The 16,421-nt window shown below is 42.3% G+C and overlaps 1 protein-coding gene across 2 annotated transcripts in view; it reads left to right on the forward strand.

Annotated features, from left to right (window-relative positions):
- THSD7A (thrombospondin type 1 domain containing 7A) overlaps positions 1 to 16,421 on the forward strand; it is a 277,260-nt gene that overhangs the window by 167,605 nt on the left and 93,234 nt on the right. The window contains exons 6-8 of one of the 2 annotated variants that reach the window (XM_035129456.2): positions 531 to 599; positions 2,403 to 2,558; positions 5,890 to 6,093. In XM_035129456.2, coding sequence (XP_034985347.2) covers positions 531 to 599; positions 2,403 to 2,558; positions 5,890 to 6,093 — 429 coding nt within the window. The remainder of the gene's footprint in view (positions 1 to 530; positions 600 to 2,402; positions 2,559 to 5,889; positions 6,094 to 16,421) is intronic. The other variant, XM_060280749.1, reaches the window with a different exon arrangement.

Below are 16,421 nucleotides of genomic sequence, written 5' to 3' on the forward strand. Positions count from 1 at the left end.
AACATCTTTCCTTAGTATAGCCTGACATCAAAGCTATTATTGTTAGAATGTGTTAGGAGAACTGGAGACTATTGAACTGCTCTGTCTCAGTAACCTTCCCTAGAGGTTCAGCTAGTAAAGAGAGAAAGTTGAGCTTATGTTTATAAAGCTGTAGGAGGCAGGAGGACATCACGGGTAAACTGTATTGAGATTCCTATGTATTATTTAAAGGTGATGTGACCATCCCACACCTGCTCTCTCTCTCACACACACAGGAAGATAGGCCTGCATATACATGTAGGGACGGACACACACACACACACACACACACCCCTACCGGTACCTCCCACTTCTCTGCCAGTCTGTGCCGATCAGCACAGGTTGAACTAGGGAATGGCAGACAAACAAAGGAAACTCAACCACTATAGCTGTTAGATGCTCCATACTTGCAGTGTAAGCTGTGTATTCTAAGCAGCTTGTTCTGTCTTAGGCTGTATTAAAAACCCTCCGTTCTCTTGTATTCATGGCGGTCTTTGTCCCTGCTATTTCAGAAAGTCAGTCACAGAGCACATCGAGGGCTAGTGCTGCACCACTTCTATCAATCACTTTTGAAATAACAGGTATGTAATTGAGGCCTTCAGTCTGACGTTTCAATGAAACATGTCTAAGGACTCGCTCTCCAGTTTGAGAAAAGTATGTTGGCTGTATAGAGAACACGCAGCTCTATATATAAAAAAAAAAGTTTCTCTGTTTCTGAAGCTGTGGGCTTTCACATTAAAACGTTGAAGATATTAAAAAGAATGATAAAAGAGCATAACTGATTACACTTCCACATGCATGGAACAATACGGATAAACTAGACATTTATTTCTCATATTCCTTTTAATGCATTTAGAGGCTCCTGGTGAACTTTACTTCCTGTGCTGTACAAAACATTGTGACTTACACTTTCTATTGCTTATAAACCTTAATTCAGAAAGTAAGGGGTTCCTTTCACTTGCATGTGCAAAGCTGGGGTGCCTTGCAGATGTTATTGGGCTTTAGTTCCCATCAACCCCAGCCAGCATGGCCAATATAGTCAATAATAGTGGGATTTGTAACCCAACCACCTCTGTAGGCACTACACTGACTACTCTTGGTTTGGAGAGCCTTTGGTTGTTATCACGAAAACTTTCTTGGCAGTGGCCACACAGTGAAATTTGATCCCTTTGGATGCTAGGCAGGCCTCTTCTAAGTTGACCACAAAGACCATCTTTTTTTCTAAAGGCCATTGATGTTTTCTATGCCAGGAGTATAAAATGCAGGCAATGTTGAAGTCTGTTGCAATTCCTTTTTCATGGCTGTGTTGTTAATTTCTGTGCTGGGATTAGGTTTTAGTGTTCTAAATGAATACTGTATTTTAAATGATTTTCTTTGGCTGTGTATTTATGTTGTGAGCCACTTTGTGGAGCAATGAATTGTGCAATTTCATTGCAGCCTCAGTTACTAGAGTAAAGGATTTCCTAGAGTGAAGTAGCTTTGTTGGTAGATTAAAAAGAAACCTTCCTCCATATATGTGATCCTCTTCTGTAAATCTGATACAGTGAAATTGTGTAAGATGTTCCTCTATGGTTTGGGTTGGAGATCTCACTATAGCACCATTCAGAAGACTGGGCTGGAAACAGCATGGACCAGCTTGTCTTCTCTCTTTTTTTAAAGCTAAAAATGGAGCCTTGGTGTTCAGAGGCAGTATACTTGTAATTGAGTTATCTCACAGCTTATGTGCTGCTTATGAGCCCCCCGAGGTTATGGCTGGCTATTATTGGAGAATCCAGCTAGTGAATTCTTACTTCTTAAGTGTCTCTAACTAGTTTGTGTGATGTGCTCCCTACTATCTCAAGAGTCATAGAAAGTTCCCTAAGGAGATACACTTTGCCTCTATTTCCTGTGCCACTGCATGCATGTACCCAGGGAAGGGATCCTCACAGGCCAGACAGATTTTGTCTGGCTGTAGCATACAGAAAGCACACTGCTGTCATTTCCCCCTCTTGCAGGAAATAGGAGTTTGAGAAACTACACAGCATATGTATTCAAGCTTCTTTTTCTTTAACAGTGTGGACTTCACACATGCATCCCTTAAGTGGTCTGAAATAGCCTTTTGAAAGTGGCGTCATTGCTTATGGGGTGCAGCTGTGTTTTTGTTGCATGGAATGGAAGAACAGAATGCTTGGGAATTATGCAATATTTTCAGAGATTTCCAAACGTCATGTCTTGGATATGAACTAGCTCTAGTATAGCTTCTAGTACAGCTTCCTGGGCTCTAAGAGGGCACCAGCTTGAAGAAGAGCGAATTATAAAGAGATGAGAAAGCACTCTCTGATGGGTAGCAGTGTTGACTTGCAGCAAAGCTTCATTCATGTGTGTTGTCTTTTTCTTCCCTTTAGCATCTAAGCCAGTGGACTACAAACTGTGCACAGGGCCGACACCTAGCACAACGCAATTGTGCCATATTCCGTGCCCCATAGAGTGTGAGGTATCAGCCTGGTCGGCTTGGGGGCCGTGTACCTTTGAAAGCTGTGATGACCAACAAGCCAAAAAGGGTATGTGCATTTTAAACGCATATTACGGTAGTTGCTTTTATTGCATACTGAGCTAAGTTAGAATAATGTTTGAGCTCTAGGTTGATTTTGACATAAGCCTTGTATACAGATAGAAGTAAGGCCAGTGCCACCAAAATTTGATCTGAAAGAGGCTGCCATGTTTGCTGCCAGTATTAAATAGGAATTCAAACAGGCATTACTGTCTTAGTTTTAGAACCATAAGGCAGTACTGTCTATCTGAATTCTTCTTTTATTGTAGCCATTGTTGATAATAAGGACTTCACTGAAGAAAGGGGTATGTGTTGAGATGTCTCCCAACCAAAGGAATGTATATGTCAGAGATTTAACTCTTTATTGTCACAGGTAACACAGTTGCTTCTACAGCTCTGGACACTGACGCACACCAATCCCCAGGTCCGCTCCATAAGGAGAAATTTCAGCAACTGGGGACTACTCTCCCTCCAGCAGTTTATGTACATTCCCCCCCTGGGCTGCATGCACATAGCTAGAGACCATGCCTGCGTGGAAGCTGCTCCTGCTCTTCCCACTTCAGTTCTCTCCTGGTTCTGGTTGGGAGACAGTGGTGCCAGGGATAGTGGGGAAGCACCTGGCCCTTAACTGCACTGACCTGCCTCTTCCTCCAGCTCTGAAGCTTCTCATGCCTCTGAAGCTTCCCCTTCCTCCTGGCTGGTACAGGTCCCCACAGACCACTGCCCCACTGCCCCCCATAAATGGCTCAGGACTGCAATACCTCAAGGGCCACCTCTCCCCATATGAATGGCCCTAGACCCTGTGATCATCATCTGAGGCCCTTCTCCATGTGCTTCCTCCACGAGAGGTCCAGAGGGTGATAACATGATGATAGGTCTTTTTGTGGTGGCTCCCTGTTTGTGGAATGCTCTCCCCAGGGTGGCCTCGTCTGGTGCCTTCATTATATATATGAAAACATTTCTCTGTATCCAGGCCTTTGGCTGATTAAACAATTTATGGATTTTTAAATGTGTTTGTGGGAGCAGGGCAGGGTGTTATTGGTTTGGGTTTTTTATGTACTTTGTGTTTTTATTTTGTATTTTTATGTGATAAACTGCCCTGTGAACTTCGGTGAGATGTTGTATACAAATAATGTTAAGAAGCAGCTGCAGTGCTTTGGAGATCAGTAGAGGAAAGTCAGAAAGCAGGGTGGACTTGCCAATATTTCAGAGAAGGAAATATTTCTGCAGAGAAAGTCACCTTCAGTCACAAACAGAAATCCCCATGGACTTAGTTATGGCATTCTTGACACCATCCATCTGGAATGATTTGTGCTCACGAAATAGCCAAACATTCAGCTTCCAAAGAAATACTTTGCTCTTCAAAACGTTTATTTGTACATACTAAAACCATTCCTCTCAGCGAATTCCAAGATTTATCGCAGTAATGGAAGCCAGATCCAGAAATATTTTAATCTCCTGACTAGTCAACAGCGAAAAGTCCCTTTCCAGGCATAACTGCTCACATACCCCCATACAAGCTTACCCTTCCCCGCCTTCACATTTCAGCTTCATTTTGAACACGGCCATTGTACTGTAACTTTAAAATCTATTTTTTTCTGCAACCTTGAGGCAAGTAGTTGAAGAGAAACACAATTCATTTTATTTTACTTATTCTCTTTCTGTCTTTGCCTTCCTCTGTTTTGGTGGGCTCCTCTTGCCTTTGGATTTGGAAGCAAACTGACATCTGCAGCTTACTTAAAAACCTTTTCAGAAACGTTCTGCAGGAATTACAAACTTCCCTCTTTTTTGGTTGCTTGTTCCCATTTGCTGCTTTATCAGTACAAACTCTCCCCTTCCCTCTTTCTCATCTTTTATTTTTTAGGCTGCAGTCCTTTATCACCTACCCGGGAGTTAGCTCTATTGGACTCAGTAGGGCTTACTTTTGAGTAGATTGTAATGTACGCCAATTTCTTTTCATTCTCTTTTATTGATAAATATGTGTATTTGCCAGCTTTTTTTAAAAAAACCCTCATGCACTTATAATTGTGATCCTTCTCCTTCTCTTACCTATCTTACCTATATTTCCTGTTTCTGTTTCTCCTACACTTTTGTTCCATTCTGTTTCTTTTCCTTCAGATTCAGTTACTCTTTTTTTAATGGCCCACATTTGCCTCAGAGCTGCCTCACAAAAAGCTAAATATATTCCAAGAACTAAGAGCTGAAGCCTGGCTACACCTTGAACTGAGCGCTGAAGATCAAGGTTTTATGCCATGCCTGCTCTTCAGTCAGAATTACACTTTTCTGGATTTTTGGGTGATCAGAGACTTACTTGAGCAGCCTTTCTCCTCAGAGGTGGAAGATTAAAGTTTAGAAAACAAAGGAGACCTGAATATATTTGTTTTATGGTTGATGCTGTCAAATACTAAATCACATTTCCGATGCCGGTATGTAAAAAGATGGCAAATAAAAGCCTTTCCCCCGCCCAAACATTTTTAAAAATCAAACCTCCTATGACTGCTTTCATGAGACAGGAAGGGTCAAGCACACAAGTGAACAGCCTCACACATGGATTCTGTTCACATCCTCAAGTATATGAAAAGTATCTATATAAACAGAACAGGCAAATATCAAAGGGTATCTCCAACATTATGCAACTTACACAGCGGCTGCACTTGAAATGTGTTTTTCAGATTTATCTAATACACACACACACACACCACATTTTTCCGTGTATAAGACGCCCCCGTGTATATAACACTCCCTATTTTTTGGGACTCGAAATTAAGAAAATGCATTATGCACTATCCATGTACTGTATAAAACTAGGGTTGCCAGACTCAACAGAGGGCGGGACTTCTGTGCCTTTAATTGCCCTGCTCTCTTTTGAGTTTGGAAACCTTAAAGAGAAACCAGCAGACCCTTTGTTTAATTTCCAAGCAAAGGGTCTGCTGGTTTCTCTTTAAGGTTTCCAGACTCAAAAGAGAGCAGGGCAATTAAAGGAACAGAAGTCCTGTCCTCTATTGAGTCTGCCAACCCTATATAAGGCGACCGCTTATTTTAAACTTCAAAAATTTAGGAAAAATATAAACGGGAAAATATGGTATACATATTAACACTTGAACACGCAATGCAAAAGTCAGCAGTTCAATGGCAAGAGTTCCAATACTTTCAAAGTTTGGATATTTTGTTATTTCAGAGATGTCAATTACATAAAGTCTTGTACTGAACAAACACGTCACAGCTGTCTTTAGGAAGCACTTGGCAAAAACCATACAGTTTAAAACGTGAATGGGAAACGATGGTTATACCTCATGCATTGAAATCACCGTGATAATTGCTCCTTATTTCTCATACTCAAGGTTTTAAACTAAGGAAACGTCGCATTACAAACGAACCTACAGGGGGTACTGGCAACTGTCCTCATCTGCTTGAAGCCATCCCATGTGAAGAACCTTCTTGCTTTGATTGGAGGATAGTACGGCTGGAAGACTGCGTTCCAGACAATGAGAAGGAGTGTGGGCCTGGTACTCAGGTGCCACAGTTTGTCTGCATCAACAGTGATGGTAGGCTGATCTGCCCCTTTTCTGGGGTTTCTCGTTCATTTATTGTGGGGAGTTGGTGTTTCACAGGGGGGGGGAGGGGGGGAAGAAAAACCCCAGTCCTCTTGAGTTCCTATGACATGTACTAGGGTCCTGTGTGTACAGCAATGGAAAGTTTATTTTTATTTTGGCTCTAGCAGCCAACTGCTCTCCCTCCAAATTGCAAGTGTTGGCCCATCATTGTGGCACCGCCCAGAAGCTGTTCGACAACAAAATCTAGAGGTCACCATGTCAGCTATCCCTGGGATGGACAAATGCTGTGTTTTGATCTGTCTGCTGTTGTTGTTTTTTAAACAAACAAGCACACAGATAGTGTTGAATGGAAGAAGAGGAAATTGTTTGAAGAAAATGGGAGATAAAAACAACCAGCTGCACTCGTGGGATTCTGCATTGTGGTTGTAGAGTTCTGATTAAACAGTGGCTATAGATTCGAAGCAAAATTTACTATACATGTTCCAGCAATGGATGTAGATCTTGTACTATCAGAAAGTAAAGACTGGGCTCGGATTAGTTCAAATCACAAACAGCTGGTGGGTTGCCAACATTCCTTTACATGTGCCAAATTTATGCTGATGGAACGGCAGTGTGAATGAGGGGTGTGTGTGTGTGTAATTGTTGACAGGATGGTGGGGAGTTATCAGAAATGTGATGTGAACTCCCATGCTCATTCACTATCTGAGTTGCCATTTTTATCATGCATTTTGACAGGATAATTTTCACTAGTGTGAAGTGTCAATGTTTTCAGTATTTCTTTAGAAGGTAGAGGTGGAAATAGAATCGGCAAAAAAGGAAAGGATAAGAATTTGCTTGGTAGATTGACTCACAAATTTCCATTTCATTTTTTTTTAGTTGAATAGAATTCAGATGGAAATTAATGTTTCCCTCTCTGTCCAAATGCAGATTAATACTAATCTGTGAGCTATTGTTCCTTTGGCACGTTAATAATATCTTAAGAAGCAAAGTGTGAGGGCATGAGTACATTTTTTTTTAAAAAAAACTACATGGGGCTGCCATTGAAATTGCACTCCCCTTCTTCCTTTCATCATAGGAATAGGCTTGGTTTGGCTGTAACATGTGGTTCAGCCCTTTGAAGTTGGTTTGACGGGTCATGTTGCGGAACAATTCCATGAGCAAAGGAAACGCTATTGTATCATGGTTTGAAAGGGAAACAATTACATCATATTGATTTTTCACAATAATTGCTATCTATGGCAACATGCATGTATAACATAATAATTGCTATATGGCAATATGCATGAATGTCTTCTATTAAAAAGTTAATTTGAAGGAATAGAAAAAGTGGATGGGTGGAGAGATGCATATATACCCGGGGCTTTTTTTCCCAGCTGGAAAACAACTCAACAACTTAGGGTTGTCTGTCAAAAAAAGGTGGGAGTTCCTGCTCCTCTTCTTCTAGAAAAAATTTAATCACTGTATATACTTAGGTTTGCACAGCTGTTTTTGCATATGCATCAACCAGGTGTAAAGGCAAGGAGTAGTTTTGTTAGTAATACTATAGTGTGCTCCAAACTGTCAATAAAATGCTTTTTTTAAAAAATGACAGTGCAAGTTGTGTGGCAGAGCCAGAGTCTTGTAAATGCTTCAGACAGATTGAAGCGAGAGGTCACCTGGTATGCGTTTAGCCGTTACACCAAATGTTATTTTGTAATTAAATTGGGCAGGGGGAATTGGAGTTGATTACTTGTGCACACAGAGCTGTATCTAGTCTTGCACTGTGACTCCAGATTTTGCTTTGTAATTGAGTTGGGGCTCAACTGGGAAAACTAAGAATTAGAGTCTAAGCTTTATTTTCATGTAGCTAGCTAAGCGCATCGTATGTCCTTTGCCTAACAACCCTTATTCTCCAAGGTGAGTTTTATTTGTATGCTGCTGCATTTCCACAGTTCAAACCATGTTCATGGCAGCTTGCAAAATGAAAAAAAGCACAGAACTACAACATAATGAAAGTAGTCATATAAACAATAAATAACATATTTAAAAATACAAAAACAAACCGAAATATTTTCACACAAATCACAAGATCTAAAATAAAGATACAAACCCCCACTCCCACCAACAGTAACCACCCACTCCAACAACAGCCCCTAAACATCCCAGCCCAAGAGTCTGTTCAGCAGCCTCAGCTATTGTATATATCTCAGGTATGTATTACTGACTAGTTGGGGCTCTCCAGGGTCTCTGGCAGAGGCTTTCCCATGCCTTTCTACCTAATCCTTTTAACTTCTGGATATTTAACTTTTGCCCCTTCCCCATATAGCCATGCACATCAGAGTGTGGCATACCTTTGCACATGCAATAACATCAAATACGGCGAGAAAACACTTCCACAGTGTGGGACCTACACAGAATAAACATGCAGTTTGCTATACAACAGCATATACTCTTTGGGTGGTGTTCAACAATGTTGAAGCGCAAGGACTTAGCGCTGTGCAATGGAAGTCACCGTCTTCTCTCCCCTACACACACACCCTAGATCTTTTCTGGGGTCTCCCCCAACTCTCTGGAGCAGATAGGGCAGGGGGATAAGGGAGGCAAGCAGGGAGAGGAGAAGGAGGGGAAGTTTTTTTGCGCAAAGTGAAAGCCTTGCACTAGCCATGCAGTGGTGTCCAAACTATTTTCAAAGAGGGCCAGATTTGATGAAATGAAGGGCCGTTGGGGCCGACCAAAGTTGTTGACTTTTTTAGGATTGAAGTTGTTGAACTTTTTTATTATTTTACCCCAAAGTTGTTGAGCTTTTTAAAGGATTGAACTGCCACAAGGGCTGGATTAAACCGACTAGTGGGTGGGATTAGGCCGCCGAAATGGTCTTTGGACATGCCTGGGGAAGTACTTTTGTTAGACACCATTTGGTATACCGCCAAGCTTGTTGTAGTACATTATTTATAGGAAAATGTCTACACAAATACTAGTGAAGAGTAGGCGATAAGTCTGCATTCTGATGAACATCCACATTGGGCAGGAATGGAGATATCTTCCTAATTGTACAGCCATAGCTGTCAAATGCTGTGTGTCTCAAGCAACACTCACAGGCATGCCAACCCTTTAAGTCATAGCTTGTCTTGAGATTTCTCAGGGTTGCTTAATGGCAAAGCTCAAATCAAATTACACAGTTCCGAGCTTTCATTATAAAAGAGGACATTGTTAGCCCTTGAGATTTCCAAGGGAAGGATGATGCAGCTGATGAGGAGGCTATTAGGGCATTGTCTTTCCGCATGAAAGTGAGTTAACTGCCTTTCTCCTTCTCAACCTGCTGCATACAATGTCTTCTGTATCATCTAAAACCTTTAGGAAATCCTGCATTTCTGTGCATGGTTCAATGTAAAAAAAAAAAACTGTAACAAACTGTGACAAACTGAAAAAAAGGGGTAAAGGACCCCTCACCGTTAAGTCCAGTCACGAACGACTCTGGGGTTGTGGCACTCATCTCACTTTACTGGCTGAGGGAGCCGACGTTTATCCGCAGACAGTTTTTCCGGGTCATGTCGCCAGCATGTCTAAGCCACTTCTGGCGAAGCCAGAGCAGCGCATGGAAACGCTGTTTACCTTCCCGCCGAGCAGTACCTATTTATCTACTTGCACTTTGAAGTGCTTTCGAACTGCTAGGTTGGCAGGAGCTGGGACCAAGCCTTGGGAGCTCACCCCGCTGCAGGGATTCGAACCGCCGACCTTCTGATCAGCAAGCCCTAGGCTCAGTGGTTTGGACCACAGTGCCACCCGCGTCCTATAGGATGACCAAAAGGAGTTCAGCATTAGGGTCCTCCCATAGTTCTGATTCCTCAGGGCAACAGCACTCAAGACTGTAAGGCTCCTAGTTCTCTCCCAGCCAGCTTCTGACATGAGGCATTTTTAGGAAAAGTTTGAGGCAGGGCAGTAGCCAAGTGTTAGAGCACATGCTCTGTATGCAGAAGGTCCCAGGTTCAATCCCTGGTGCCTCCAGGTAGGATGGGGAATGTCTGCCCTCTGAACACTAGAGAGTGACTGCTAGTCCGTGTGCACAGGTCTGAGCTAGAAGACCAAGGGTCTGACATGGCATAAGAGACAGCTTCCTGCTTTCCTAAGTTTTGCTTGCTTTATCTGGTAATTTTAGGAGTGCCTTGACTGTATAGATGGAAATCCTTGCATACCTGAGAACGTGCTTCCTGCAGGGTGCAGTGCCTCGCAAGTGAAGCAGTCTTTAGTTAAAGGGAATGTTCTTAGTGAAAATGGCACTACTCATTGACAAAGTACAGCTAGGAAGTCTCCTCTTTGAAACCCTGGAGAGCCACAGTCTGTGCTGCTTTGAGCAATGGCCTCTGTATAAGTCATGCTCCTGTATAGCAGTGGCGGAGGTTAGGGAGTTGCGCCTACAAGCCCTTGCACAGTTTATAACTTCCATTCTCCAACAACCATCTCTAGTGGTTTCAGATGACAGCCAGTGTGAAGGCTGGGGCTATGTGCAAACTGTCTGCTTGGATGTTCATTAAATACTTCACATAATTGTCCTCCTGTGCGGCGTTGCACAGCACCTAGCAGCTGTGAAAGAGTAAAGGGAGACAGGTACAACAAGATGCATGTTTTAAGTTCTCAGTTTGTGTGAAGGAAAGGATCTTGGCTTAAGATTCCTTCTTCTCAGGTGATTCCTCTTTAGCTCTCCCTTCCCACATACAACTTAACTCCGATTTAAACAGCAAGAGTTTAAAACCTAAACCTGAAATAAGACATGATCAAAGACGCATAAGTACTTGAAGTGTCTGTGCATTTATTAGCCTCCTTTCCCTCCCCAGGGTTCTTTACTCCACACTGTAAGAAGCCAGTGTGTTTCACATCTCTGGGGAATGGGGTGCTGCTGTACGGTAACTTCATTGCTTTACTATCAACTAAGCCCATAAAGCAGATCAGTTTTTCCTTTTTCCTGCTCTCTGCATCATTTAATGTGTTTGAAATATAATTAGCTGGGTTATTATGTTTAAACCTGAGGTCTCTTATTTTACAATTAGGCTCAAATAGCAGTGTCTGTGGGGGTGTGGTGTATAATTAGGGATGAGCATGTCTATTCAATTTGTTGTAAAGAGAGGAGCCATTACAGCCATTCAGACAATACCGGGATAATAGATTTATCCTCCAGCGTTTCTGCCGGAGGCTTGTGATTGTCATTGCCTTTCCGCAGTGCATGGCAGTAATCAGAATTTTAATTCAAGCTGGAGGGGGAGACCTGACAGTTAGTTCCCTAAGTTGTCATTGTCTAGAATATAATATACTCCTGTGCATTTTATTATTGTTGCTATTATATATATATATATAAAGCAGAACTTCTCTTCTCTTTGCTGACAAGGAAGTGCTGGGGATTTCTTTTTTTAACTTGACTGCTCAGCCTTTAAATTAAAAAGAAGAAGAAAAAAGCAATCCCCCCCCCCTGCAAAATTAGATCAACGCCGATCATAATTCCTATCACATGGATTAGTTGGCTAAAGGTCTCAGGTGATGGGTAAAGACTTTTCCATGCTGCAGATTAACCTTTGTGAACAGCAAAGGTACAACAAATGTAAAATGTGCATACAGAGATTAAGCAGCATTATTGTAGGGGTTCCTTTTTGCCCTGAAATGTTTTAGGTATTTCATTTTGAGTAGAAGGGACCATCTTGACTGCTGTGAGCAGTGTAGTGCCTCTGTATCTACTCTGTTCGGAAACAGTATAGAAACTGCAACCTTTCCCCACCTGCCATACGCATTTCTCTGACTGGAATAATGCAGTGAAAGATTCTGTACAACCATTGCTGAGGAAGAAGACATAAATGTAGTAATCTAGGAAAAGAATAGTTACTTATCCTAATTCCCCACCTCACAAGATGGGGATACCAGGACCATCATATAGTATAGTACAACAACAGCAGTCGTTTATATTGCTGCAGGGTTCATAGCGCAACTTCTCCCACCATATTATTATTATTTATTATTGATATGGCACCAAACTCCATAAGGACCTGGTTCAGTATGCAATTTTTTCCAGCTGGCAATGTTTGGCAGTATTCTAAATCGAGCTCCATTCTCCCTAGAAGTTATTCTCTGAGTCAGACTAGCTTTATGCAAATGTTGAACTATGTGAAATCAGTGTCTATAGGTGAGAGACAGAAATTCTCTCCCTCAGCCTTTGCACATTCCATGAACATCCTTCACAGATCCCCTAAACACACAAACTGTAGGCATATATGCTGAGCTGCCTGCTCAAGAAGACTTGCTTTTATCCATTCATGTGTACTGGTTGTATCATTCTCAGCAGGGACGGCCAACTTGTCCTCGTCCCCAGATGTTGTTGGATTCCAACTCATATCATCCCCAGCCATCATGGCCAAGGATGACTGGGACTCCGGTATCTGGGGGGCCACAGGTTCCCCACCCTTTATGTGGCGCCTTTGCAGACATTACAGTGAATGAGGACCTTCTTATCCATCTCCTGTCCCTTCAACCTCCACTTCATGCAGCCAGCTAGGGGAATAGGGGAAAGGACAGTAGCTCAGTGGTAGAAACACATGACTTTATATGTAGAAGGGCCACAGGTTCAATCCCTGCAATCTCTAGGTAGGATGTGTAGACAATATTGCTTTACAGATGGACTTCATATCCCTTGCTGCTGAGATCTCGCTCCCCTTCCCCCATTTGTGTTCTCTATATGGCTTTTAAACCTCTACTTAGGGTTTCATGTTAAATGAGATTTTGCACATGCGTAGTCAGTGTTCAGCAGACCAGGTGTCCAAAGCTAATTGCATTAGAGGCAAGTACACATAAAGTTTCTCTGTGGAACTCTCACTGATTGCTCCACATTGAATGACCAAGCAGCCATCCATTTGGCTATTAATCACCTCTACTGGGATCAATTCTCTTACTTAATATATTTTTATAAGCATAGAAAATAATACAAAATACTTAAATTACATATCTGTTTAAGTATGTGGAGAGGTATGCATACATTTCCCTAACTGTGATTGTTGTCCGCTCTCCAGATCCAAATCCCCTTCCCTTGTTCCTCTGTATGGTTTGCTTGTTTCTCCATGGGGCAGTTAGTTTTCCAAGTGACTGCTATAGCTGCAGATGAAACAGATTCCTGTGGCCTATATTATAAGGTGCACATGCATCAAGTGTGCATCATTACAACATTACAAGCTGGGACAGAACTACTGTACAACAGATGACCTGTTTCTGAATGTTGACTGAGAAAGCTTGTGAATATCAAACTGGTTTCTAATCAACCCTGTGGGAGTTTGCCCACCACTATTTTAAACAGGACAGACAGAAACCAAGGATGGGAAAGCAGCGATGTGGGAGGAAGGCAGTGCAAGACTGTCAAAAGCGATTTGACTATACCCATGACCTGTCTTCTTTGATGGCCCTTTTGCCTAACGTAGATGATTTTCTTAAATGGTATTAAGCCTTGGAAATACTGTGCTGATGGATGAATGATATTTTTAAAATCCATCTTATTAGCCTATTATTTTCTTCGTAGCCTGTCATGTTCATTTCCTTCACTCAGCTCTGACTCACTTATTGACCTTTCTTTAATCTAGACCACAATTTTTGTTGAGTTCTTATTAGTGTGAAATCATTCTTTACCTGCTATGAAACATCTAAATCCTCAAGAGAACATCAGCTTCCTCAGCAGCAAGTTTAAAGACCTGATATATGTGATTTCAGTATAATGAACTTCCAACGGTTGGGCAGCTCAAGATCCGAGGACTGCAGAATCTAAGACAGGCATCCCCAAACTTTGGCCCTCCAGATGTTTCGGACTACAATTCCCATCTTCCCCGACCACTGGTCCTGTTAGCTAGGGATCATGGGAGTTGTAGGCCAAAACATCTGGAGGGCCGCAGTTTGGGGATGTCTGATCTAAGACATTGTTCAACATCTTAACTGTAGAAACAATCAAAGCACCAGGAAGAGATTATCTATTTAATAAAATTAATGCAAACAAGACAGGAGTTATAGGAAAGCTGTTCAATAATGCGTACAAACTGTTTTCAGCTGAGCTGTTCATGAAACATAGCCCCCCTAACCATTTTGTTTCATTACAATGACTAACTTTGTTGAAACTCCTAGAATTCCCCCCCCTTTATTTAACATTAATAAGTAGGTTGTTTCATGGTAAAACAGAGATTAGGTCCCCAAACCTAAAAGTTGATGCAATTAAAGAAGGCAGCATAGAGACAGGACATGATGGAATTATTTTGATCTATTATTCATGCTCATGGCTTGCTGGATAGTTTTCTTGCCCGAGCTGGATTGCATCCACATCGTATTTATTGGTAGAAATGAGCCAATGTAGCAGAGATAGGGAACCAGCTGTTGTTGAACAGACCCCCAACTCCCATTAGCCCCAGCCAGCATGGTCAGTGGGCAGAGATGGTGGCAGTTGTAGCCCAACAACACCTGGAGGGCCCTGGGTTCTTTATCCCTGCAATATAGTATCACACACAGTTGTTAGAAAAACACTAGAAATCTACAGTTAATAAAATATTCTAGATTTGCACCTTCAGCATTTTATATTCCCCTTGCTCTGCTTTATTTAAATTTGGCCTATGGGTCGGATAGATTGATCTGTTTTGGTCCCACGACTCAGATTGATTTTACTCCCCTGCCTGTCTTCAAACTTAGTTCCCCCCCTCCCACTTTTCATTTTTACCAAAATGACACTTGATTGACTCAAGCAATGGGAGCAGCTTGCTATGCTTGACTATGATCAATACGCTGGTGTTCACTGGTCCTTATCATTCCCAGTATGACTGAATTAACAAATGAACCCTGAAAATGTTTCAAGTAGCTGTCAAATTGCACAGGAGAAGCCCACTGATATTGGACGCAAAGTGCTGTGCTGTTTCAGTGCACACCACCTGTGCCAGAAAACATTGACCATGGCACCATGCTATTTGTGTGAATTAAGAACTTAAACAATGCCAATAACAGCCAAATCAGCAGTTTCTTTCTCTCCAACAGTTTCTGCTTCTTACAATGCTAGATCTGGGCTGCTGAAAAGATGTTATTAAATAACATATGGTGATTTTAGGATGCTAATTTTTTTTTTAAAAAATGAATAAAATAAATCTAATAACCAAGTCAATGACATTGGGCTTAATGGCCAATTGGTTTGGCATGGCATTAAGCACTGTTTAGTCCTCATTTTATTTTTTATTTTAAATCTATCTTTGATCAGGTAGTGGACCCAGGTGGCGCTGTGGGTTAAACCACAGAGTCTAGGGCTTGCTGATCAGAAGGTCGGTGGTTCGAATCCCTGCAATGGGGTGAGCTCCCGTTGCTCGGTCCCAGCTCCTGCCCACCTAGCAGTTCGAAAGCACATCAAAGTGCAAGTAGACAAATAGGGACCGCTCCGGCGGGAAGGTAAACGGCGTTTCCGTGCGCTGCTCTGGTTCGCCAGAAGCAGCTTTGTCATGCTGGCCACATGGCCCGGAAGCTGTCTGCGGACAAACGCCGGCTCCCTCGGCTTATAGAGCGAGATGAGCGGCACAACCCCAGAGTCGGACACGACTGGACCGGATGGTCAGGGGCCCCTTTACCTTTACCTTTGATCAGGTAGGGAAATGAACTCTGTTCACCCTGTTGCAAAGACCAGTTGTACAAGCTTGCCTTCCTCTTGCGCAGGCATCCCCAAACTTCAGCCCTCCAGATGTTCTGGACTACAATTCCCATCATCCCTGACCACTGGTCCTGTTAGCTAGGGATCATGGGAGTTGTAGGCCAAAACATCTGGAGGGCCGCAGTTTGGGGATGCCTGCTCTTGCGCAAGGCTGCTTACAACCCTTCCTGTTAACTGATGTTGCTTTCTAATCATGGAAGTGCAGGCCTGCATCATCCTCTTCCAGAGGCCTTGAGACCTAATGGGGGGAGGCTGAGCTACTTACAAAGAAAATGTCCTGGCCATGTTATATACAGTAGTGCTCTAGGCCATTTAGATTCCGATTGCAGCATTTCACAAAGAAGAAGTTAGTAGTTCTACTCCATTGTTTCCTTTCCTCGAACTTCTCCAGCAGAAAATTCAAAGTTGAAAGAGATCATATTATCAGAGGAGGAAAAAACAAGTTATCACAGCTTGAATGCCTGAGGATATTAGATTTTAAAATATATTTTCTGGGGTAACACGGTTATGGAAAGTGTTTGTTTCACACACTTGCTTAATATATCTTCTGTATATAGCTGGCAGATGGTGCAGTATTTTACAACTAAAAATACTTATTTTTTTAGATTGGGAAATACTATTCCATTGCCTCTTTATTTTTTATCCCTGT

The sequence above is a fragment of the Zootoca vivipara genome, chromosome 12 (genome assembly GCF_963506605.1).
Source record: "Zootoca vivipara chromosome 12, rZooViv1.1, whole genome shotgun sequence".
Taxonomy (NCBI): domain Eukaryota; kingdom Metazoa; phylum Chordata; class Lepidosauria; order Squamata; family Lacertidae; genus Zootoca; species Zootoca vivipara.